The 23409-nt window shown below is 44.2% G+C and overlaps 2 protein-coding genes across 3 annotated transcripts; both read right to left on the reverse strand.

Annotated features, from left to right (window-relative positions):
* Positions 1-1007: 1007 nt before the first annotated feature.
* On the reverse strand, positions 1008-11173 carry C3H6orf163 (chromosome 3 C6orf163 homolog). Its single transcript, XM_009504114.2, has 5 exons — positions 9726-11173; positions 7502-7596; positions 6817-6924; positions 4432-4634; positions 1008-3089 (listed from the first exon to the last, which is right to left on the reverse strand). Exons 1-5 carry the CDS (start codon positions 9871-9873, stop codon positions 2591-2593), a joined length of 1053 nt encoding a protein of 350 aa, XP_009502409.2. The 5' UTR covers positions 9874-11173; the 3' UTR covers positions 1008-2590.
* A 1834-nt stretch (positions 11174-13007) lies between these two features.
* On the reverse strand, positions 13008-16218 carry SMIM8 (small integral membrane protein 8). Of its 2 annotated transcripts, none has more exons than XM_064447670.1 (3): positions 16112-16218; positions 14275-14416; positions 13008-13348 (listed from the first exon to the last, which is right to left on the reverse strand). In XM_064447670.1, exons 2-3 carry the CDS (start codon positions 14392-14394, stop codon positions 13190-13192), a joined length of 279 nt encoding a protein of 92 aa, XP_064303740.1. In that variant the 5' UTR covers positions 14395-14416; positions 16112-16218; the 3' UTR covers positions 13008-13189. The 2 variants fall into 2 exon arrangements, with proteins under 2 accessions (XP_064303740.1, XP_064303741.1); XM_064447671.1 differs by lacking the exon at positions 16112-16218 and adding an exon at positions 15639-16065.
* Between the last annotated feature and the right edge of the window lie 7191 nt (positions 16219-23409).

Raw genomic sequence — 23409 nt, forward strand, 5'->3', positions numbered from 1 at the left:
TACCCAGGACTAAGGTCCGCTATAGAGAACACTTACCCCTGTAGACAGCCACAGTCTGTATCAGTCACTGCCACTGTATTCCAGATAAAAAGTGGGCTAATCCTGTAAGACAGGGTGACTTCTTTTTTTCTGAAACACATGCTGACAGTAAGGCATTGCAGAGGTATATGATGATTACATTATACCCTTTGCAGTAGAGAAGAACAAAAAACCTCTACTTATCTATCACCGCAAGAAAACTTGAACGGTTTGCTCAAGAGGAGTCGAAGCACTACTTCATCACCTTGGTTTTCTGACACGCAAGATGCAGCATTGCCCCTCAGGTTGCCTCATGCACAGACACATGCATGCAAACAACATGTCTGGTAGCTGATCCAGACTTACGACCTTACCAGCAGCCAACTCTCAGACATCACAACCTCTCCAGTAACTGGCTTTGAACACCTGGTACCTCAAGTAGCGAAACCTGAGACACACTGGTCTCTCCAGTATCTTAGCTTTATGGCCACTCTGTCACTTGGCTCCCAGGCCTCTTACCCTGTTTGTCATCTATCCTGTCTTGATGTTTGCTAATGTTTACACACTGACATATGTACCACACAATATGCACTCCAGTCCCTCCAATTGCTGACACCCTGAGCCCACGGCCTGTCATCTGTGGTCCAACTCCAGCTGCCAGCAGGTACACCTCCATCCATACACATGCACAGAGAGAAAGCCCTGAACCCAAGAAAAGTTAGAAATGGAGTTCAATGAGAAGACAGGACAGACTGCACTGGCCAGGTACAGGGCATGGTCAGCTATGACCAGCCCCTGTTTACAGGTAACCAGCCTCTTTTATCCCCTTTATCCCTCTCTTGTCCCATGCTTTTTCTTCTCCAAACCACTCTGATCCTCCTTTCCCCACCTTTGGTTCTTCCCCTAAACATCCCATAATAAGCCTTTGTACAATCCCAAGATGCTCTTCCCTGCATCCCATAAGGAATACCATACCTCCAGGCTGTATCCACCCTCAGTCTGCAAGGTGCTCCAGAAAGCCTCACTGGTTGAGTCATGATGATGGGTCTCACTCAGAGTCAGTGGGGCTGACGCCCTCCTGGGATGCCCCAGGAGGGGCTGGATTGGAGGCTTGTTCCTTGCACTGGGTTGTTGGGATTCCCCGAGCTGCTGCTGCACCTCTGTGCTCTATGGTGTGCGCTGAGGTGAGCCTTTAGTCAGCTAACCCAACCAAAAGCATTCACCAGCTTTAGGTATTTCATGAAGCAGCTGCTAGTACTTTACTTCCAGGGTTTTACTCATGTAGTTTCAAAACACTTTTATGTTTAAAGCACATGTAAATATTTTCTTTAAAAATGGTTTATAGAGCTTATGGAGTATTTCAAACTGCTGAAGAACTTTTAAGATGTAAACACAAGTGTTATCTTGGGCTCTGTGCAGTTTATGCATCTGATTAGACAACAGTGAACATGAAGTTTGGCTTCTTTTCATTGGGAGCGTAAGAGGGGAAATGAACAGGGAGAATCAGCTCTCCACAGAAAGAGCTTCCACAATTCAGTAAGGTAAGGTTTTACAGGCATTTAGGCCAGAAATAGTGCCAGAGCATGCCAAATATCTGTTCGAAGTATATTTTATATGAATTAAACTGTTCCATGAGAAACCAGTGACTTTACTTGTCTTCACTTCTTAGTTTGGTAGAGTGATGGATATTCTGTTCTTTTGTTTTCTGGAGTTGTTTTTGAGCATGTGGAAAAGAAGGCTGCAGATTCCTCTCTCAAAAGTTCTCTTAAACAAGATGCCAATGGAGAGTTTCCTTCCCCAGATTATGCTTTCCATCACCTACAGTAAAGACCAGCTCCTTTACATTCCTCAGCTCACACTCAAGGTGCTATACAGTGTTTTCAGATTAATGGGTAACAAATGAGATAGACACAAAGCTTTAGTGAATATTAAGCGAATGCTGTCAGGAGTCTTATTACACAGTGAAGACAAATGAAATGTTTAGGCAGGCTGAATTTCAGACCCAATCAATGTATTGAGGCTGGCCTGAAGCCACACAGGCCTCAAGCATGTGTGAATAGATAAACTTGAGTACTCCCACAGGAAAGTTATTTTGCCTGCCCACTGGCACACACTTCTCGCCCAAAAGCTGTCTCTCAAGCCAGGTGAGTTTTCAAATCACGTAACCACTCACTCGCAAGTACTCTACATAGACATACACACTGTTACACAAAATAACCGCCCTGTAAATCTCAGAACCCAGGCTGCAGGCGTTTGAAGCTTGTGTGTCTTACTCCACACCTGAGAATTCAGGGGCAGAGCCAACAGCCCTCCCAGTCCAAGCACTGATGCTTAACTAAGCGATAGATTTTCTCATCAGATTTTTCCCTTCTCAAGAAGAACTCAGAGGGAAGCTCCTCAAGTACTGCATGTTCCAACCTCTGCCCTAGCATTTATGAAACAAAACTTAATGCATAATTTCTAAGCATGGCTCAGCAGTTCATTATTTAATATAGTGGTGGTTATTTTTCTCTGTATCCTTCTAACCACACTCATAAAATTCAGTGAACAGAGATGAATTTATTTTTCAGCATCACCTATTTGTAGTTCTGTTTACCCGTGGCTGTGAATCTAATCTAATGCTAGTTCTCTTGCATTCTTTGTCACTGCCCTCTGCTTCTTCCAGGGCGTCCTTCTGCTCAAATGCTTTTCTGAATGGCAGAATAAAATCTGCTTGTCCGGGGGACAGGTTAGGAAATGTGGCATCAATATACTTTTGAAAAGCTTGCCTCGTTGCTTGTATTTCAGTTTCCAGGCTGTCCTTCCAATCTGTCATCTTCTCCAGTTTTTGTGTGAGAGTCTTCACCTGTTCTTCTGCTGCTTTCAGTGTAACCATCACTTTTTCCAGCTTGTCAAGATGTAGGGTCTCTGCTTCTTTGAGCAGTTTCTCAGTCTCAATCTGATTCTCTTTTCGTGTGATACTCAGGGCAATATTTACCTCATGACGCTTTTCTTTGTTCAGTTGCTCTATACTCTTATGATGTAGTTCCTCAGCTAACCTACTTTCTTCTTTGAGTTGCTCTAAGTGCTTTCTATTTAAGAAAGAAAAAGAAGAAAAGATTTGTAGGGAATACCTGTTATTGAAGATTATTTAAAAACAATTTAAGTCTATGCAGGTTGTTGTAAAACCTCTCTTATTCAACTATAAATATAGCTGAAATCAGAACTTGGTAAAAGAAGGCCACTGATGACACAAAGGCAGCTGCAGAAGATTATATTTCTGCATGTGTCGCATCCAGTGATAATTTAATGATGCTTGCTTCCAAATGAAAAATACAAAGGATTACTATTTCACTCTCCCTCAGGTCTCTCTGACATACCACTTAAGTACACACTGATTTTCAAATAGACTTTGAACAATTCTGCCCTCAAGCAAAAATGCTGCCTTGAAGTGAGATCTAAGAACTGATTTCTAGAATACAGATTCATCTGTAATGTTGTTTAGGTGGTACTGAGAACATCTTTGTGCTAGCACATCGGTAATAGAACATAAAATTTATATTATGTAGTCAAACCATTATAGGTGCTATACACCAGAGTTGGCTCAGGGACATGTAATGGTGCATCAGGCATCCATTAAGGTTACTGAGCCAAATATTTCAGTGTAGAGAAAAGAATTTCTTCTCTCTGTTATTGCTCTGTCCACTTTGCTGGAGATACTGTCACAGAACTCTACTGACATGAGAAGTTAAAGAGACCAGCTAAGTTTATGCGGAATGTGGTTTATCTTTGTCAGAAGGGGCATGTTTTAACAGTGAAAATTAAGGTATTAAATGATGGAACAAAACTTAAGTGTGACTCTGTTCAGGAAAAAAAAGCATCTTACAAAGGAATGCTCCTGAACTGATCTTTTCATTGTGAGAGGATTGTATTATTTTGTTGTTTGTGCTGTCAGAAAATGAAATGTATTTTACTCCTAAGAGAGAGGGCTGTGTTATTATTTTGACATCAAAGCTGTTTAATTCACAACACTTAATCTATATGGGTAGAATCTCCTGCGCCCTGCCCATCTCCATATGAACACATCTCTTCCAGTTTTGTGTAGATGTCATGAATGGCACAATACGCCCCTGAGATCTTTATTTCTGATGACACTAAACCAACCATCAAAAGTGAACCTTCTGGATCCTTGGTTGGCTTTGTGATACTTACTTTTAGGAACAAAATATGTTTTATTCTACATCGGGCATCAGCAAGAGAGAGTGAGCCTGCAACTCTTGCTGGTTACCTGACATTTCCAAATACATTTTTTTTTCTAAAGTGTCTCTCAATCTTTTCTACAAGACCCGCATCTGAGCAATGCTGATGCAATTCCGGTCATTTTCTTTAGCACAGCATGTTTGCCAGCCAAGTCAGGAGAAACAGTAAGAGCACCTGTGCTGCCCAGCTGCTTCCTTCAGGGCTGCCTCCCTCTCCTGTTTCCTGGCTTTGGCCACCGCTTGCATCTTCTCCTGAGCACACTCCATGAGGGCACGCTGAAGTCTGTGAGCCATGCGCTCCTCTGCAGCTTCAACCTCTCTCTTCCGCTCGTCCTCCATGTACTGCTGCACCTCTGCCTTTGCCTTCCTCACCTCTTCCTTAAGCAAAGTTGAAAGTACATGTAAGTAGTGACAACAGCTTACTGCTCAGTTTTCTTTAAACAATCCCCAGCAAAGCCCAGCAGGAAAACATTACGGGGCAATTACAGTGACGTTGTAGCATCATTCCACATCATGCGTATTTTTCTACATAAGGCACAAAAAGTTCTCCAGTGTGTTTTCTTCACAAGCTCACATGGCCAGTGGCATGGTTTTAGAGTGAGAGCCTGGTCTTTGGTACGCTTGTCAGCAAGATATTGCTTGGGCTGATACATAAAGGTATGACAACACTAATCTTAGGTTGTCTGGATGGACATGCACACATCTGGAATGTCAGACAACTCAATATATACCAATATACCTCTGTTGCCGTTATAGGCCTTGCCACACCTGACTGCCCAGTAAAGCAATCCAACCTGCCTAACTCACTGCCCAGTCATCTACGCTGCTTTGCCACCAGTCACGGTTCTTTCAAAGACCCCTGACAAGTGCATCCTCTGTGGAAGTGGCAAGACACTATTGAGAAAGCTCTGGTTGCTTAGATCTTGGTGTATTTTCTAATACAGGATGAGCAGAGTTACGTGAGGTCTACCATAAATCTCTTGCACACCCATGCACAAGCTCTGTATTCTGTGTATTCCCATGGACACTGGTTGCTTGTCTACTGCTGGCAGGTGGAGTGACAAATAACAGGACCTGCCTACAAGAAGTCTAACTGAAACTATTTGACCATTAGTGGTGGTGGAACAGCTACATCAGCACTGCTGCAAAAAGCCATTCCTGAGGCTATCAGCTGAAAGCAGTTGTCTTTGACCTATCCTACATGTAAAAACCCACTTCACTCACTCATTCTTGGCTGCCACTGTTTGCTTAGAGAGATGCTGAGTAATTTTTCTGCCACCACCTCTCCAAGCTAGCTGCCAGTGAGCAGTTAGCTCACTGTTAACACATCTCTTAAAACGAACTGCAAGAAATACAAAGCACCAAATCTAAAATGTCTTGCAATTAATATAGGTATATCTGCTGCTTCTTTTGTTTCAGCTATAGAAGTCTGTTTCTGTTCCCTAGTCCTTAGTCACTGGAGCCCCTGTTATCAGGACAAATGGTACATGTTCAAATCCTGAGCACTCAGGTCTATGAAAGATATGTAATAGGCTTATGGCAAGTAATTGAGTGGTTAAACACGAGGAACTGAGCTTCTGCCAACTATTGTCAGCAGATGCTATGACTGCAAAAGACAGGGCTCCCTTGGAAAACAGCTCCATAAAATGGAATGAACTCTGCTGGAAGCTTACGACCACTGTAAACCTCCCTGCTTTTCTTCTTGAGATGCCAAGCACAGTGATTTGACTGCCTGCAGTATAAACAGATAGCTATTTAGAAACTTGTATAAAACAAAATTCCAAAGCGAAACACTCCAGCTAGTCTCTGTGTGCCCTTCATCTGCCAGTGGGAGGCTGCAAAACTAAGGATGACAGGTGTTAGACGGACTGCATAAAGCCTGACTGAGGAGTGCTCAGATGCTCTAGCAGTAAAAAGCCCTGTGAAGCAGTGCAGGAAGCAGAAGGGCTCAGATCCAGAAAGCAGTTGCCTTTCTTTCTCTTTGTATATCTCTGAGGTTTTTCTCAGATATCCAAACAGCCATATAAAGCACGTGCTAAGCATATATAGAAACACAAAGCTACAGCTGGTGTGCTTCATTTAGGAATATACATATGCTGGCAGTTTTCCTTCTCCTCCATCCTACTTAGGGTCCAGGTTCAGCAAATCAGTTAAACACCTTTCTAGCTTCTATGAAGATAAAACTTCAGGACAGGTTTAAAGTTAAGCCTGTATTTAACTGCCCTTAACAAAGGCACTTAATCAGGTTCAGTGGCTGGCTGAATCAAGGCCTGACAAGGAATTTGCAACAAAGTCCACAAACTTCATTCAATAAAAAAAATAAAATGTGAAATGTGATGAAAGTGAATTAAAAATCCAGCTAGCTCAAGCTCACATCTCATCTAGCACAAAGACAAAGCCAGTCATCTTTCAGGCCATGTACTTCTGGCACGGGAGTTCAAATCTCAGATGAATGAGGGTCCTTTTTTTTTTTTAATGTAGAATGACATTCTTGGTTGTCAAGCACATGGTTCTGTCATGCTGGCCATTTCCACAGTAATGAAAGCAAACAGGTTCATACCCTTAACTCCTTTCCAAGTTTTTGTTTAAGGTCTTGTACAAATGCACTGTGGTTAACGGCCGCTTCTTTGAGAGCTTTATCCACTGCATCTTCCTTGTGCATTTCAGCCTTTAAAACAAGTTATTATTTAAGTATAATTGCTCACATTCTATTAACATCCTATTAAGATGAAGCAGAGGTTACATAATCAATAGTTCTGTATTTTCTATTTAAGAAATCAGAGCAAGGTAAATTTAAAGCTAGATAGCAAAATACATTTTGGCCCATTTGCAATTTTATTGCAGTGATTCCTGTTAAAATGTGACCACACAATAGCATTGAGCCACCACAGTTGTAACCACTATACACACAGATATATATAACATAAAGGGCAGTTTCAGCATCTTGCATCGCGCTGTGGGGAACAGCTTTAAGAACCAATAACTTCTGTGTGCTTTGGAGGCCATTTTCAGGCCAGATGTAAAATTTGTTACTAATTCAAAGTATACTTTGTTGTGATCAGAAACTGGAGAAATACGTGCACACAGAAATCTGTGAACAAAGGAGGAGCTGAAATTAATGACAGCTCTGTAGCAGTGACCTCAAAATTCTTTATTAACTGTCTTAACGCTACAGCAATCATTCCAAAGAATAATAATTTAAATGAGAAGAGTGCAATATATATTTATATATTATATATAAATACCTGAGACCAAAGTTCAGCTTTCATTTTTCCTATGCGCTCTTGTATCTCTGCCTCCTTCTTTTCATGTTGTTCTCGTTGAATGTCTGCTCCAATCTCTGCATGATAAAAACAAGCAGGTCATACACAGCAACCAACCAGAGTGCAGAAACCTGCGCCTCTCTCCTGACCCCTTCTGCTTGGCTCCGCAGCTGAATTAAAAATCAAGAGGCTAAAAAACACACACCCTCATTTTGCATACAGGAAAACACAATTATTATTGCTTGTGCAGTTCCATAAGTGTAATAGGAAGGTGCTGAACCCAACTCTCACCTTCTAGGCAAGGCTGCACAACATGAGAGCATCGCGGGTGTCCCTCCTGACTCCTTGTCCTGACGGCCATCCACATGGCAAAATCAATAGGTCAGTCCTCAGCATTCTTGGGAATGATTCACCCATTTCTGTCTGCGACCGAACCTCATGGCAACTCAGGGCATAGCTTTGCTCCCTTTAGATGCTATGAGTGAGGCTGTGCCCTCTGTGGTTCCCTGTGCCCTCAGAGTCCTCCAAGGCTTTCAGTGAGGTCTCTTGCCCTAGGATGCCCTCGGATACCTTCCTGCCACTCTTGGGGCACACAATAAATATTCTGAGCGTGATATGGCAGAATATTTCAGGTGTTTGGAACAGAGCACGCACATACAAAGCAATCTCTCTGTCTCTAGGGCTGCAGTGTCTGTCCAGGGCCCAAGCAGCGCCAGTGCTGCAGGAGCACAGCTAATCCCCTCTAGAAAGGGGGAGGGAAGCAGCATGGAGGTGAGCCATGCTGCCTCACAGGGCCTAAGCCAGGGATGTTCCCTTCAGCAGCATGGATGGAGAATAAGACAGACTTTAGTATCACCATCTCCTCCTGTGGGCATGCTGTGAAAGCAAACAGGTAGCCCTGCTAACTCATTTGAAAGGCTGGTCCTCAGCACCAAGGATTGCCCCCAGGAGAAGCCGCTGCAGAGGGAGGTGGATAAAGATGCCTTTCTGCAACCCAAAACTCCCCCCACAAGAGCAGGATTTCAGATCGTTCCCCTCTGCCTTTCCTACTCAGTGCCAAGCCTGGGCATTGCTTTGGATCCTATTCTCTGTGCTTGACCAGGGCCAAAGAGCCACATTTCCCTGGGTTATTTTAAAGGAATATGAAGAAGGAATAGAGCCATAGGAGATCTAGCTTTCACACAGCCACTGGAGGATTAAGTCTCCCTCTTTTCACTCCAGTCTGCTTCCCCACTCCACATGGGTGGGCAGAGTCCTCTCATGGAGCTAACACAAAGTACAAGGAAAACAGTAGCAAGATGGGACAAAGGGGTCAACTGATCTAAATCAGCAAAATAGAAGTCCAACAGTGCACAGATCTTAGCAAGAAGCATGTTGTGCTCTGACTGCACAGCTTCTCCCACTCCATTCTATTAAGCAGTAAAGAGAAAATAATTTAAAAAGAGACTGTCTCTGGCCCTCTGGACGGGTTTTACACTGTGCGTGTTGACGCAGGGCTGAAGCCTCGTGTTCTGAGACATGCACGGCACTCACCCTGCTGCCGGGGCTCTCAGTACACTGATAATCTCTTCATATTGTTTAAAATAGAAACCAAGCACACTCCTCTTCACAACACACGTTAATTAAAATGCACGTGATTTCTACAAAACTTTACACTGCTGATCAGAAATCTCTATGACAATTAGGCGTAGCATATAAAGATATTTCAGATTCTTGCTAGATCCTCAAACATATGAATGCTACCATATGCTTTCCTTCATCGTTGAGGTTATGATTGCAGTATGCCAGAAAAAAAAAACCTCAGGAGGCTCTACAGAGCCTCAGCCAGACCTTAGAGCCAGAATCAGGTATAAAGGATAAAACATCCAGGCTGTGTCCTGTTGAAGGAGGAGAGGATGATCTTTACAAATGTTAAGTCATGCATAGCTCTTCCCAAACTACTTCAGCCTTAGAAAACATTTGCTAATAGTCTTACAGCCAATTCTCTTTTGCACTTCATGATGCCCAAGTCTCAATGCCTTCATGCACCACAGGACGGCTGACCCTGCCCACCCTCTGAACATGCAGGATTTATTAATATTCAGAAGGTAAGTGCAGCTCTTTCTCACCAAGATGTGAAATGCCTTCAGGACTGTCAAGAACAGATGGATATAACAGTTTTCCTAAATCTCAGATTGCAAGGAAAGGATTTCGGAAACAAACTTACCCAGTATGTCACGATGAGTGTAATACCGTGTTCTGAAAGGCTTATACTCCCGAATCCGATCAAAAGTAGCGGTGGAAGGTGGTGGTGGTATTATTTTTGAACATACAGCACAACAAACAAAGGAGTCCAGATTGGGACTTCTAATCATTGTGGTATTCTAGTATTTCTCTGTAATACAGTTACTAAAATGGCAGAGCTCTGTCCCTGATAGATCCCTTGCTTGCAGGCATGAACGCTTGCCGTTGCTACAGAAAACATGCAAGCCAATGCAGAGAGAAAACCCATCGATCATTACTTTTTACCAAGTAAGCTGAAACGCTTGCCTTCAGATAAGGATTCACACATGCTGACAGCTCAGTAACATGCCGTGGGCAGACTATGAGGGAGGGTTGTATGATGTGACCCCTTCCAGCCGTAACACAGCTCCCTCCATAGCAACTGTCACTAGGCAGGGCTAGCTTTGCTCACAAAGAACTAACTTTCCCTGATAACAGCTAAGCAGTGTCACAGCAGGATTTGGCTTTTTAATGCATTTTTTTGTTGTTGAATGTCCACATTTCCTATTCAAACCACATTGTCTAAGGAGATTTTAGCAGTACAATAGCTACTGTTTCAGGTACTTGAATCATAGCATTTTGTTGCTGTTCTTGGTGAAGATGTGAAAGCCGGCACAGACAATAAGGAATTGCCAAAAACCTGAAAGAGCTTCTGCCTGGGAAATCATTTTGACTCACAGTTCCTGTCAAGCCAGCTCTCACCCACTGTAGATAATTATTACTCTATTGAGGATGAAATTGAGGAAAGCAGAACAAATGAAACTATATTGGTGCTGTTTGCTTATCCTCCAGATGCATAGGGGGAGCAGTGCTTTCAGAGCTGAGCGAACAAATTTTGTTTGTGTGGGATTTTTTTTTTCCCTTTAATTCCTCTACACGCATAGATTTTATGATATAAACCAGGTACTTGAAACAGCAAATGCCATCGTTGATACTATTCATAACACATTAATTTACTACATTCTTCTGTGCATTTGCAGCTGCTGTACAGGTAACTCTTAATGCTACAAAAATCATATATGAATATGGAGAAGCTCTTCAATAATAAGGACAAGTCTAAATACTCACTCTTCCTTCAGCCTGGGCAGTTCTACGTTAACCTGCTTAACAGGACTTTACTCCACCCAACACATAAGAAGCCCCAACTCAGGACAGCTTTTCTGTGAAGTGCCACTGGCGCACACATGGCCTAGACCCTCCCCAAGTCAGTCCCACACCCTTCTTTTGCACCACCTGCCCCCTCCTTTTCCCTCAGTAACTTCCAGATCCATATTCACTTCACAAAACAGAATTCCAAATTTTGAGAACCCAAATCCTGCATATTTCCCAAATATGTGAAAATGAGAGACTGGGCTTTCTCACTTTGAATCTTCTGCAGGTATAAGGATCACAGCTTGTATTGTAAAAGCCTGCAGAAAAACAGGATGAAATGCTTACTGTAGCACTGTTTTTGGAATACTTTAGTTAAATTCATGCAAACATACAAGACTCATGCATTTTTATGAACTGAAGAGAGCTGAAATCCTGTGTGATCCTCTTTGAAAGAACAGATTAATTCTAAAGATCCATCACATCCTACCAAACAAAACATATTCACGTGATAGTTCTGAATATTTGATCGATTCACCTGGAAATTCCTTCAGCAATCAGAAGGCAAGTAGTTTCCTCACTGGCAAGCTTTTGGATTTGCCCAAGACCTTGCTGTTGCAAGGCAGCTAGGTCACAGAGGGGAACATGCTTTTAAAGGCTATAAAAATGCTTTTTCTTTAAAGCTTTAGCAAAGGCAGAGCTCACTTCCCTTCTCAGGAAGGAGGTAGCCAAACCAAGGCCCAGCTGAACTTAGGATACAGGTAACTATAAAGCATGGATAGGAGGAAAACCACAGGTTCAAAGGGAAGGATTTAGAGGGAGATACAGAGAATTCCCATAGGGCAACTGCTGTCCCTCAAGGCAGTCTTGCACCTTTTTTATCTTTGGTAACAAAATCTTTCAATAACAAAACCCAAAGCAATTCCCAGTGTGGCAAAGCTGATGTCCCTGCATGTTCTTTCTTCTTTGGCCTGACGGAAACCACCTTGGTCAGGAGAGGGTTAACAAGGAGGTCTCTTAGCTTCTTGGGAGCCCTTGATGGGGCTGTAAATACAAGGTCCTGAATGGAAAAATGCAACCAGAACAATAATAAGGGTCCGTGGTGGAAAAGGGCATGGCCTGGTATGTGCTCTCCCACCACGTGTTCTGGAGTTTGGTTAATAGGATACCAGCTAGGAAATGTCAGGCATGCAGAAGGAGCTGAGGGGCTCACAGGAGAAGGCCTCAGTGCTGAAACAGGGAAGTACCAACCGGTACAGTTTCCTCGAGGCAATGGCTCACAGGGACAGCCTCACGAAACACCTCAGCACCCACCCGCCCTCCAGCCATGCTCCCAGTAGCACCAGTCAGCATGCTGCCGCTGCCGAGGGTCACCTACAGCCCACGCGCGGGGCTGCTCAGCAAGATCAGGCTTATTTAGGTTGATACACAGTCATCTCTGCATCTGTAAGAACCTGTTGATTTTAGACTTTCCATTCCTTAATTTGAGTTCAGTAACCTATAATAAAATTAATGTTATATAATGTGCTTTGCAATACAGAGAAAGTTAATTTTTGAATGCAGCTTAAATGAACTAGTCCTGCTGACGAGTCATGAACACCCCACAAGTGCTGGCTAACCTGGAGTGGTACATGTTAATTGTCGAGCTGATCCGCTGCCTGATGACAAGCAGGAGAGGTAATGGCTGAGTTCCTCCTGCCTTTCTCTTGGCAGAAGCACTCATTTCACTTTTTCTCCTCTATCTAGCTAGGGTTTTGTTTTTTCATTTGTAAGGAAGAGTGTATTAGCATCCAAGGATTATTTTGGCCAGTATTTTATAAATTCCTTTGTTAAATAAAACCCTTCAATGACTGCTTTATCAGATCTTTCTTGCCTTAAAATTATTTTACTTGCACCAATGTTAATTATCAACTTCCAACAGACCAAGAGATCAGCCTTCTTTTCACACACAATACATTATGCCTTCTGTTTAAAAAACAAAAGACAAACCCCTGTTTTCACTTAATCAAAGCAAAGAGGGAAGTGAGCTGAACTATCATGTAAATTTCTAAGGCCTTCACCTGTCCTGACTGCACAACTGAGTTAACTGCATGTCTTCTGACATTCTGTGGAGATCACAGACAATTCTAAAAATCACTTTTATGTTCACATATACCTTAATTGCAATTTATTTGTACAGGCACAGCATTTTACAAAGGAACTTAAATTACATTAAAAGGCAAGAGAGATATTTATCCATTATTTCAATGGACAGAGAAAAAAACAGTAGTTGCCTTGAAAAATTTTGTGACTGATTTGCTGATTTCCTTCCTTACGCTGTCAGTCCCACTTGGATGTTTTCCTCCTCATGTACCTGGACCCCTCACTGTCGATGGCTTCATAAAGGTCCTTTTTATTCTCTACCGTTGCATGCAAATAACCAAGGTAGGCCACACAGAGGGTAACTGCTACAAGTCCAAATGCCATCACAGGTTTGTTCTGACAAAAAAAAAAAAAATTAGTACATTTTTAGCCAAACCATTTTTCATTCATCACAAGCATTCTTCAATCTTAGCTTAGAAAGCGAACAGTAAACTGCTGAGACATCTGCAAAAATCATCACTGTTGCCTTGCAGACTGACCCAAATAACTTTAATAAGCTGCAAGAAGGGACACCTGACTTTCTGATAGCAAAAGGAATGCCCTGTGAAAATGACGACTCTTGTGGCATTGCCCAGTGCTCTGTCTTTTGCTGGTCACAAATGCTGCTTGAGCATGAATGAACAGGCCAAACCGAATTACTAAAGGTAATTATTACAAACTTCTAATGCAGTTCATCTGCATATACTATGGAGACAATGTACCCTGCTCCTGCCGCCAAGCAACCTCGATTATATTCCTCTAAAACAGATCATGTATTACCAGCACAATATCTACTGTTATTATATGCACAAAATTTAATCCAGCCTTGTGGGGTTCTGCTAGTGTAAATAAAACCTATCATCAACTTAATTACAAAAGAAAAATCTAAAATACTGAAAAGCTACCAAAAATCTCCTCCTTTCATATCAAAAAGCTTGCATTTTATGACTGGTTTCCTTTTAAATATTAAAGAGGACTCCTATTACTTAACCTGTCAAATTACATGGGTGATATGCCTGTAAACAGTCTTTCTGAAAGCAACTTGGCACAGTATGAAAGAGTCAGACAATCTAACAGTGAAGTAAAAGCTGGAACAAATAATGCAATGTGCTGGGCTCTTAATAATCAGAGTGGGAAAAAAAGTAAAAATATTTTTAGTTACATTAGTGAGTGGTTTGCATAACAAGAGGTGGTTATATAATGCACACAGAACTGCAATGATTATTTTAAAGCAACCGTGTCTCTCCAAGAGTATTTAGCTTCTCTCAGAATGAACCTCTTACAGGTTTAATAAAAAGCTCTGGGTTCACAGCTCGGAAGAGCATAGTTGTTTGAACATTCCTCAGTCCTGGTTTTCTCTCTTTGGCTGTTTCATTTTCATTTGGAGGTTTGGTAGAAGACATTTTAATTAATGATGAATGCTTCCTAAAAACAGAATGAAAAATTATTAAATAAAAAATTATTACAAACCTGAAAGAACTACATTCACTGAGTATGAGTTCACACCCCACTTTTCTTCTTACAGCATGAATTTCTGTGTATATATTAAACAACCTAATATTCCCAGCCTAAGCACACTGACTTTCAATCTTGTCAGTTTTCTGCATCCTAAAATTAACTTGTGGAGATGCATGTCTTTATACAGCAAATGTAAGTCCCCTGATAATGGGATTGGGGTTTCTTTACTTGCCTTTGGCTAATGCTTCAGATACCATCTTTTTAGTCTGCAGGTATCAGGGCACATTCTGTTGTTGTTGGTTTTTTTTTTAAATAACCTTATGTGTGACAGGACAGCCTGCACCCTGTTGTAGTATGGTCTCTATTCCCACCCACCCCAGAGGCCCTTGAGTCTCATTTTCACATACAAGGGGCAGCTCACCTGCAAGATGCCACCTGAGCAAAGGTGAACAAAACATGCCCTTGGTTAACCCTGCATACTGGGGGGCACAGGAGACATGGTGCTAAGGACACCCCTGTCCCCTAATTTACATGGGTGGAACACAGCTGGTGACTCTGGGTCAGGACTCACAAATCATAGAATAGAATCATTAAGGCTGGAAAAGACCTCTAAGATCATGAAATCCCACCATCAACCCAACACCACCAGGCCTCCTGAACCATGCCCTGAAGTGCCACATCTACATGTTTTTTTAACACCTCCAGGGATGGTGACTCCACCACCTCCCTGGGCAGCCTGTTCCAATGCGTGACCACTCTTTCAGTAAAGAAATTTTTCCTAATACCCAGTCTAAACCTCCCCTGGCACAACTTGAGGCCACTTCCTCTCATCCTATCACTCATTACTTGGGAGAAGAGACCAACACCCACCTCACTACAACCTCCTTTCAGGTAATTGTAGAGAGCAATAAGGTCTCCCCTCAGCCTCCTCTTCTCCAGGCTAAACAACCCCAGTTCCCTCAGCTGCTCCTCTTAAGACTTGTTCTCCAGATCCTTCACCAGCTTCATTGCCCTTCTTTGGACACACTCCAGCACCTCAATGTCTGTCTTATAGTGAGGGGCCCAAAACTGAACACAATATTTGAGGTGCGGCCTCACCAGTGCTGAGTACAGGGGCACGATCACTTCCCTGCTCCTGCTGGCCACACTATTTCTGATAAGCCAGGATGCTGTTGGCCTTCTTGCCTACCTAGGCACACTGCTCGCTCATGTTAAGCCGGCTGTCGACAAACACCCTCAGGTCCTCTCCGCCGGGCAGCTTTCCACCCCAACCCAGCAGTCGCCCCGGGCCCCCTCCCGCAAGGCCCCAGACGCAGCAGCGACACCAGGGCAGCGTGGAGGTCGGCCAAAGGCAGGCACAGGGCGGGCACAGCGCCGGCCCGTACGCCGCGCCCAGCCGTCAGCAGCTCAGCCCGACTCTCCCGCACCGGCCCCCGGCCAGCACCAAACTTCCCCCCAGGGCGGCGAGGCCGCTCCTGACGCCGCCACCGGCGTTAGGCTGGGGACGAAGGGAGCAGTTTCCCAGAGGAGAAGCCCGGCGGGGACGCATGGGGCACAACGAGCGAAGCCAGACCGTCGCTGTACTCCAGCGACGCCTCAGGGGGCGGTGGCGACGGTTAGTGACGGTTGGCACCGCACGTCCCCTCACCCGCCCCTACTCACCCCGCGCCGCGAGCGCGCTCTCCCGCGCCGAGGAGGCGGGGCCGGCCCGCACCTACGCACTTGCGCCCCCTCCCGGGCGGAGGCCGCCGGCGCGGCCTAGGAGGCGGCCGGGCCGGGCCCCGCCCCGCCCGCCCCCCAGGCGGGGCGGCGGGAGTAAGGCAGCCTTCTCGGCGGGGGCGGTGGGTCTCCTTCCGCACGCACGGCTCCGGGGATTAGCGGGGAGGCGAGGGAGGGAGCGGGGTCGGTCGGAGGAGACGCATTTCACTGCTGAGCCGCTCCTCAGAGCCCGGGCGAGCGCCCTCCCCGCCACACCCCGGCCCGGGAGCAGGCGTTGGATGGCTGTTGGACCCTGGTAACGGCCGGCCCGCGGTAACCCTCTGCAAACTCCTCGAGAGCTGCACAGGGTTCGTCCGGACGGTGTAAATCTTGGTACTCAGGCTAGCAGCAATTATATTTTCATGCGGGAAACACAAAAAAGAGAAGCTGTGAGACTGCCCCGTCTCCTGATCCCCAGTGCCAGGATCGGGAAGGGGTGTTTCATGCAGAGATGTGTCTCTGGAAGTGCAGTTGTTTGAGCAGAAAAATAACACTGCGATTTAAGCATCTGGTATTTAGATCTGAATTCGATTTCAGGCATCTGGAAGCTCCGGGTTACATAAATGCCGAGTGCTTTGCTTTCTATTATTTGTAAACAATAAAATTAACAAGATTACCTGGAGTCTAGAGGAAATGAAGCCTATGGGATCTCATCTGCCTGCTTGTGCCTCCCTTTCTGTCTCTACTGACTTCAATGCCATTGCACAATTTAAGCCACCTTAGAAAGAAGGGTAGAAACTTCAAACTTTGGAAAAACCAATACCTGGAGCGTGGGGAGAGACACAGGTTAGTGTTCCCCTTGGTAACAGGCAGGCAGAACTGAGATGTGGTGGATAATATTACAGAGATTTAGCTGTATCCAGCTGGTGGATTAGTACATTGTAGTTCTGGACTCACCAGCCCCAGCTCACGCTTTTCTGCATAGAATCATAGCATGGTTTGGGTTGGAAGGGACCTTTAGAGGTCATCTAGTCCAACCCCCCTGCAGTGAGCAGGGACATCTTCAACTAGATCAGATTGCTCAGAGCCCCATCCAACCTGACCTTGAATGTTCCTAGGGATGGCGCCTCCACAACCTTTCTCAAAACCTGTTCCAGCTCTTCACCACCCTTGTTGTAAAAAATTTCTTCCTTATATCTAGTCTAAATATACCCTCCTTTAGTTTATAACCATCACCCCTTGTCCTGTCACAACCAGCCTTGCTAAAGTGGTCATCCCCATCTTTCCTATAGTCCCCCTTTAAGTACTGAAAGGCTGCAATAAGGTCTCCCCACAGCCTTCTCTTCTCCAGGCTGAACAACCCCAACTCTCTCAGCCTGTGCTCACAGGAGAGGGGCTCCAGCCCTCGCATCATTTTTGTGGCCCTCCTCTAGACCCGCTCCAACAGGTCCATGTCCTTCTTGGGCTCAGGGCTCCAGAGCTGGACACAGGACTCCAGGTGGGGCAGAATCACCTCCATCGACCTGCTGGCCATGCTGCTTTTGATGCAGCCCAGGATACGGTTGGCCTTCTGGGCTGCAAGTGCACATTGTTGGCTCATGTCCAGCTTTTCCTTCACCAGTACCCCCGAGTCCTTCCCTGCAGGGCTGCTCTCAATCCCTTCATCCCCCAGCCTGTACTGTTACTGGGGGTTGCCCCAACCCTGGTGCAGGACCTTGCACTTGGCCTTGTTGAACCTCATGAGGTTCTCATAGTCCCACCTCTCCAGCTTGTCCAAGTCCCTTTGGATGACATCCTGTCCTTCTGGTGTGTCAACTGCACTTCTCAGCTTGGTGTCGTCTGCAAACTTGCTGAGAGTGCACTTGATCCCACTGTCTGTGTCATTGATGAGGATATCAAACAGTACTGGTCCCATATGGACCCCCAAGGGACACCACTCGTCACCGGTTTCCATCTGGACATCGAGCCATTGACCACTACCCTCTGGATGCGACCATTCAACCAATTTCTCATCAGTCCACCCATCAAATCTGTATCTCCCCAATTTAGAGAGAAGGATGCTGTGGGGGACTGTGTGAATGGCCTTACAGAAGTCCAGGTAGATGACATCTGTTGCTTTTCCCCTGTCCACTGATGTATCTGGAGGGTGTGTGAGAGGACTTTGGTGGAGCACCTTGTTATTGCAGTCATGGAGGTTGGGGGGGACAAACATAAATGTAGAGGTATCCAGGCTCTGAGAGACATTTGCTTCAGGTGTTCTTTTTCAGTAATCAATCTGCATTTTATTTTGAAAGACGGCAGAGTAATAGGATATTGCAGGTTAATTTATCCCTTCTAAATCCAGCTGGAGTATCTAAAGCATTTCTCTGCTGTGTATAAATATCATGAGGTGAGAAAAATAGTAGGGAAATAAGTTTTGGTGTGGAGGGAGAATTGAGCAGTATGTCTGGATTTTGTGTCAACATTTAATTCACAACATACCATCTGCTGATCTGGTAGCTATTGTTTTGGCAGCATATGCCACACAGCTGATTTTCTTTGGAAACCATTGAGTAGAAATTAAGTCACTTCTGAGCGAAGTTTCCTGCTCTTGTTTTGATGTTTGTGTAATTGAAAGAAGCCGATATAAGGGTTTTGCACGAGCCTTGGTTTCTGGGGAGGTAACTTGGTTTTCCTGAGGGAAGGGGGAGTTTTTACAGTACTGCAGGAGATGTTCTGCATACAGCTCCCAAGTAACTGACACGTATATGGGAACACAAAACATTTACCTCGCTGCACTGAGAAGTGCACTCGCTTATGGGCACGTACACCTCTTCTCAGCAGTGACTGTCATTAACTGACCCCATCCACGCAGATAGATCTCCTGACCCAAGGTCAGCCAGGGTCATAACAGTATTTTCCAGGTCGTGGTAGGGTGGGTTTATGCCAGAACACATTTGCCTGATAATGGTGGCAAGGACTGTTAGACTGCGGCTGGTTCTCTAGTACTTCCCTTCTTTCTTCTAAAGCACAGGTAAGTCCCAGACATCATTGATGGGGGAAGAAATTGCACCCAGTACAAAAAGCACCATCAGCTAGAGTGAAAATTTTCACTATACAAAGAGTTGTGGGATAAGGCTTTATGCGCAGAAAGAGAAGTGGCAGAGAGGGGCTTAGCAGCAAGACTAGATTTTGATGTGAGTGCTGGTACTTGGCATGTGCTGAGCTGGTGCTGACTAACCAGATTAACTCTGCAGTGAGGAAAAGCTTGGACTGCTTGCTGCTCCTAGGTTTGCTTTATGACTGTGGGAAAGCATCTTGTTTTATCTTTAATGTGAATATTATGTTGCTATCATCTGACCCAACAGGATGTTGAAATGCTCAGTCCATCAAGGCTTATGAAGTTGTCTGGCATCTTTTTAAAGAAGAGACTCTGTGAAGGGTAGAACTGTAAACATTTGTGGTATTTCTGAGTCACTTATCCTCTTAATATCTGTGTATCTCTCCTGAAAAGTAACCACACAAACCCCCCTTCCTTTTCCAAAGCAAAGGCTGTTATTGAGATTTATTTTCCCTTTAAATGAATTCCTTTGGGATTCTGTATTGGGTATTGTGCTGTATGCCGCGGCCGTTCAGAATTTAATAGCAGTTTCTGTGTTTCTTGAGACTTGCATCCTCTTATCGTTTGAGCTGCAGAAGAGCCTCTGCAGGGAACAGAGCAAATCTGATGTCTCTGTCCCACAGACATTGTTAGGATGCGATAGCCAGCCTAATGCAGTCCGGGGAGCAACAGCATGCCTCCGCATCTTTGCTGATTCACCTCACAGCTCCTGCTTATTTCAAGTACCACACAGGAACCGAGCTTCACATTGTCTTCAAAATAGAGATAGGATGCTTCGAGATAAACTTACCCCTACTTTAGAGACACACAGTTACAGACAGAAAAATTCTTTTTGCATCAACATTGGGACTTCAGCATTGGTATGACTTGTAGTGAGAGAGGCAACTTCCATCATGTGTTTGTTAGGGTTTTCATATGTGAATGTCTAGTGCGTATTTGCATTCCTGTTTTGCCTGATTTTTACAATGTTTTATACACTGTGAGTTTCACAATATTTTAATTGGACACTTGGGACTTTTTTTTTTTGTCCTGAACAAGTCTGGAGAAGAAAGGAAAGCAAAAATTAGTAATCACAAGTACTTCCTCTGTCTTACTCGCAGCTAACGGTGAGGGGAACAATTATTGCGCATGTGAAACAGAATTGCCATATTAAGGACATAAATGCAGAAAAAGAAACAAACAGATCTCCAGCTAGACAGAGGTGGCATTGAGAGCTTTCTGTGTGGTTGTTGCTCAGCTCATGTCAGTCTCAAGAGCCCTTATGCTGCTTTTCAGCTGCTATCAGTCGTTTGTATTGTTTCCATTGAAAGAAAGCAGAGTTTTCAGACAGCAGCATGCAGTGGTTGGGACCCTACCACTGGCAATCCAAACCAGTTTTAGGGCAATATGCATTTTAAAAACAAAAATCTGTTAGAATGAATCTTCTGTGTTTCATAACATTATGTGTAGGTCTTGTGTAACGCTTGTTAACCAGCTGTGTCTCTCAGAGACAAACAAATCACCCAGCTGTGCCTTCCAGCAAAGATTAAAGCAATTGTTATTCTTCAAATACTGATCAAGCTTATAAATCTTTTTAACTGAATTCAACGTGGAAGGGAAAAGGTGCTTTGTTAGGTTTTACTTTCATTAATGAGTGTGCATTTCCAGCTGGGAACAGATTCATATCAAAACCCAAAGCATACCCTCTGGAAAGAAAAAGCTAGTTTCTACTGAAAAGGAAGAGCAGAGAAACAAGTGCAGCACTGAATTTGCTCACTGCAACAGTACACAGCCAGATACCTGAGAGTGGGGTTTAAAGACAAACTTGAGTTAATTTAAGGCTGCACCTCCTAAATGGAAGGGGCAAGGGGAGACCTGTTTTCACCTGTGGTCACTGTGGCCTTCCTTGCATGAGGACTCAGGACTGCTCAGCCTTGGAGTACGCTGATTTTACTCCTTGGTCCAGCTGAAAACTAACATCGCAAAAAAACCCCAAAATTTATTTTTTCACTTGGATGGGTGAGACAGTCTGATGTAAACAGGGCAACACAGCTGGGAAGGCGGTTGGCAGTGGGGGCATGGACCAGGACTAACCTCTGCCTGCAGCACAGGGGTTCCCAATCAGCTTGAGCTGTGACGCATTAATAACCTTCGGCTAGTGCCCTCTCTGATCTAGATACCTTTCAGATCTCAGGCAGGGAGCACAGCTCCTAGGAAGACTCTGGAGGGTAAGAAATTTCGCAGGTTTAAGAGAGTAAAGTCTGTAATAAGGGACTCTGACACTTTATAATCTGGAGGTCTTCCAATTTTCTGCACTTCACAGTTGTCTTCTAGTATATAAATACCACCACGTAACAAAAGATGAGAGTGGCAGTGCACAACGATTATATACTAGATACAATGGGGATATAACTGTGGGTGTCATAAAGATGCTTAAACTTAGCTTTGACATTTCAGTGATGGGATTGTAACCCTGCAGTTCCAATTACTAAAAAAATGGACTGCTGGGACTTTTTTCAGTTTTCTTTTCTGTAGCTGTAGGACAGTTACAATTGCTCAGATTACTCTAATGCCATAATAAAGCTTAGATTTAAAGGTAAATTTTAGCTTTCTCAATACTACATGTAACTACAATATTCCTACAGTGATTTTGGCCTTTGAATTACTGATGTGAACTGAACCTTATTCAACTGGCCATTACTTTTGTTGGGCATTCAGCAGCGGTAGCAGGAGGAAGGCGCTCGCCTGGCAGGCAGCTCTCTCCAGCAGGCAGCTGGGAGGCTCTGCATTACCTGCAGCCCTGCTCCAACCTGTGGCACCTTCCGTCACCCTCTGGAGGCATTAGCTTCTCTGGGGACAGTACCAAGGCCTTGATTCAGGCACATGTGTTATGCTATGTGATACCCTCCTCTCTGGAGAACTATTGAACATTCCTGTGTAATTCCCAGATAAAAGCCACAGTAAGTTTAAGCTAAATAAATTATACTGTGAAGAATTCATTTAACTGGCAAGGAGTTCAGGCTTTCTGCTTTTTTTGTAATGTTACTCAGCGCATAGCCACAACCCAGGTAAAAATGACCATCAAAGCATTGATGCTTGGTATGATGCATTAGGCAGGACAGAAACACTTATTCCATTGCTTAGTTATTAAAAATAAAGTTATGGGCTTTCTCATGGGAAGTAGCTCAGCTGACTAGTACAATGCAGGAATTGGTTAGCAATTACAGTAACCAAAATACATTTTATTAATAAAAACCAGACTTCAGTTACTTGAGAAAATCACTGTAATTTAAAATTTTAATGGAAACACCTGTCTGAACATTCGTGTATTGCTCAGAGCAACACGTGCCTAAAAGAATATTTGTCTTTAGCGGACAATTCATTTGCCCAAGAGAACCCAAAATACAAACCTGACATAAAATGTCAAAGAGCACTCAGGGTGGGAGTCAAGGCTCTTAGGTCAGTTGTATGATTTCAGAAGGTTACTGTGTGTGATTCTATACAGAGGTTTCAAGTTTTTCACATGGACAAAGTTCTGAAAAAAATTAATAAGCTGCACTAATTGCTAAGAGTTAAGAAGTATTTCATGAAGGCCTTTCTTGCTATTTTGATATGACAGTAAAGTTAATATTGGAGAGAGCGTAAGTTGGATGAGACAAAAGCTAGCAATGAAGCAGCATCTGAAATGGGGAGCTAGCTGGATCCTCCAGGTCATTCCTGCAGGAACAGCATGTGAAAGGCAGGCTATTTGCAGAGAGTCTTCTGCACGTGTTCCTGCAAGACTGATGTACTCAAGTGACTTCGTTGCTTGCGAGTGCACAGGCTACACGTGGGTCGCAGACTGCCACTGCTCATCGCCCGCTGCTTTGGATGCCCCAGCGCGCGCGTCTTCAGGTTGTGCTGCTGCTAATGTGAAAGCAAAAAGTGTGCAGCATTAGGGCTGGTGCCGATGAGTGCTGAGAAGATGCAGATAAAGTCTGCGATTTTAAACAAATGCCGTAGTTTCCTTGTACCTTTCTGAAGATAGGAGACACGTTATGGTTCTCCTTTGAACAGCGGGCCAGGAGAGGTGATCAGGTTTCACTTGTTTAGTTTATATTACCTAGGAGACGAGCAGTTTCCATCCAAGGCTTAAAGCAATACTCCCTTTCTCGGAAAAGAGTTGTTGATTGTTAATGCCACT

Source organism: Phalacrocorax carbo, chromosome 3 (assembly GCF_963921805.1).
Source record: "Phalacrocorax carbo chromosome 3, bPhaCar2.1, whole genome shotgun sequence".
Taxonomy (NCBI): domain Eukaryota; kingdom Metazoa; phylum Chordata; class Aves; order Suliformes; family Phalacrocoracidae; genus Phalacrocorax; species Phalacrocorax carbo.

Excerpts from the sequence above, each read along its gene's own strand:
- C3H6orf163 (XM_009504114.2), bottom strand. The coding sequence starts at position 9,873 with ATGATTAGAAGTCCCAATCTGGACTCCTTTGTTTGTTGTGCTGTATGT. Across the intron at positions 7,597-9,725 it reads CACTCATCGTGACATACTGG|AGATTGGAGCAGACATTCAA; the intron begins GTAAGTTTGTTT and ends TTTATCATGCAG. Across the intron at positions 3,090-4,431 it reads GAAGCAGCTGGGCAGCACAG|AAAGCACTTAGAGCAACTCA; the intron begins GTGCTCTTACTG and ends TTTCTTAAATAG.
- SMIM8 (XM_064447670.1), bottom strand. The coding sequence starts at position 14,394 with ATGTCTTCTACCAAACCTCCAAATGAAAATGAAACAGCCAAAGAGAGA. Across the intron at positions 13,349-14,274 it reads CAGAGCTTTTTATTAAACCT|AACAAACCTGTGATGGCATT; the intron begins GTAAGAGGTTCA and ends TTTTTTTGTCAG.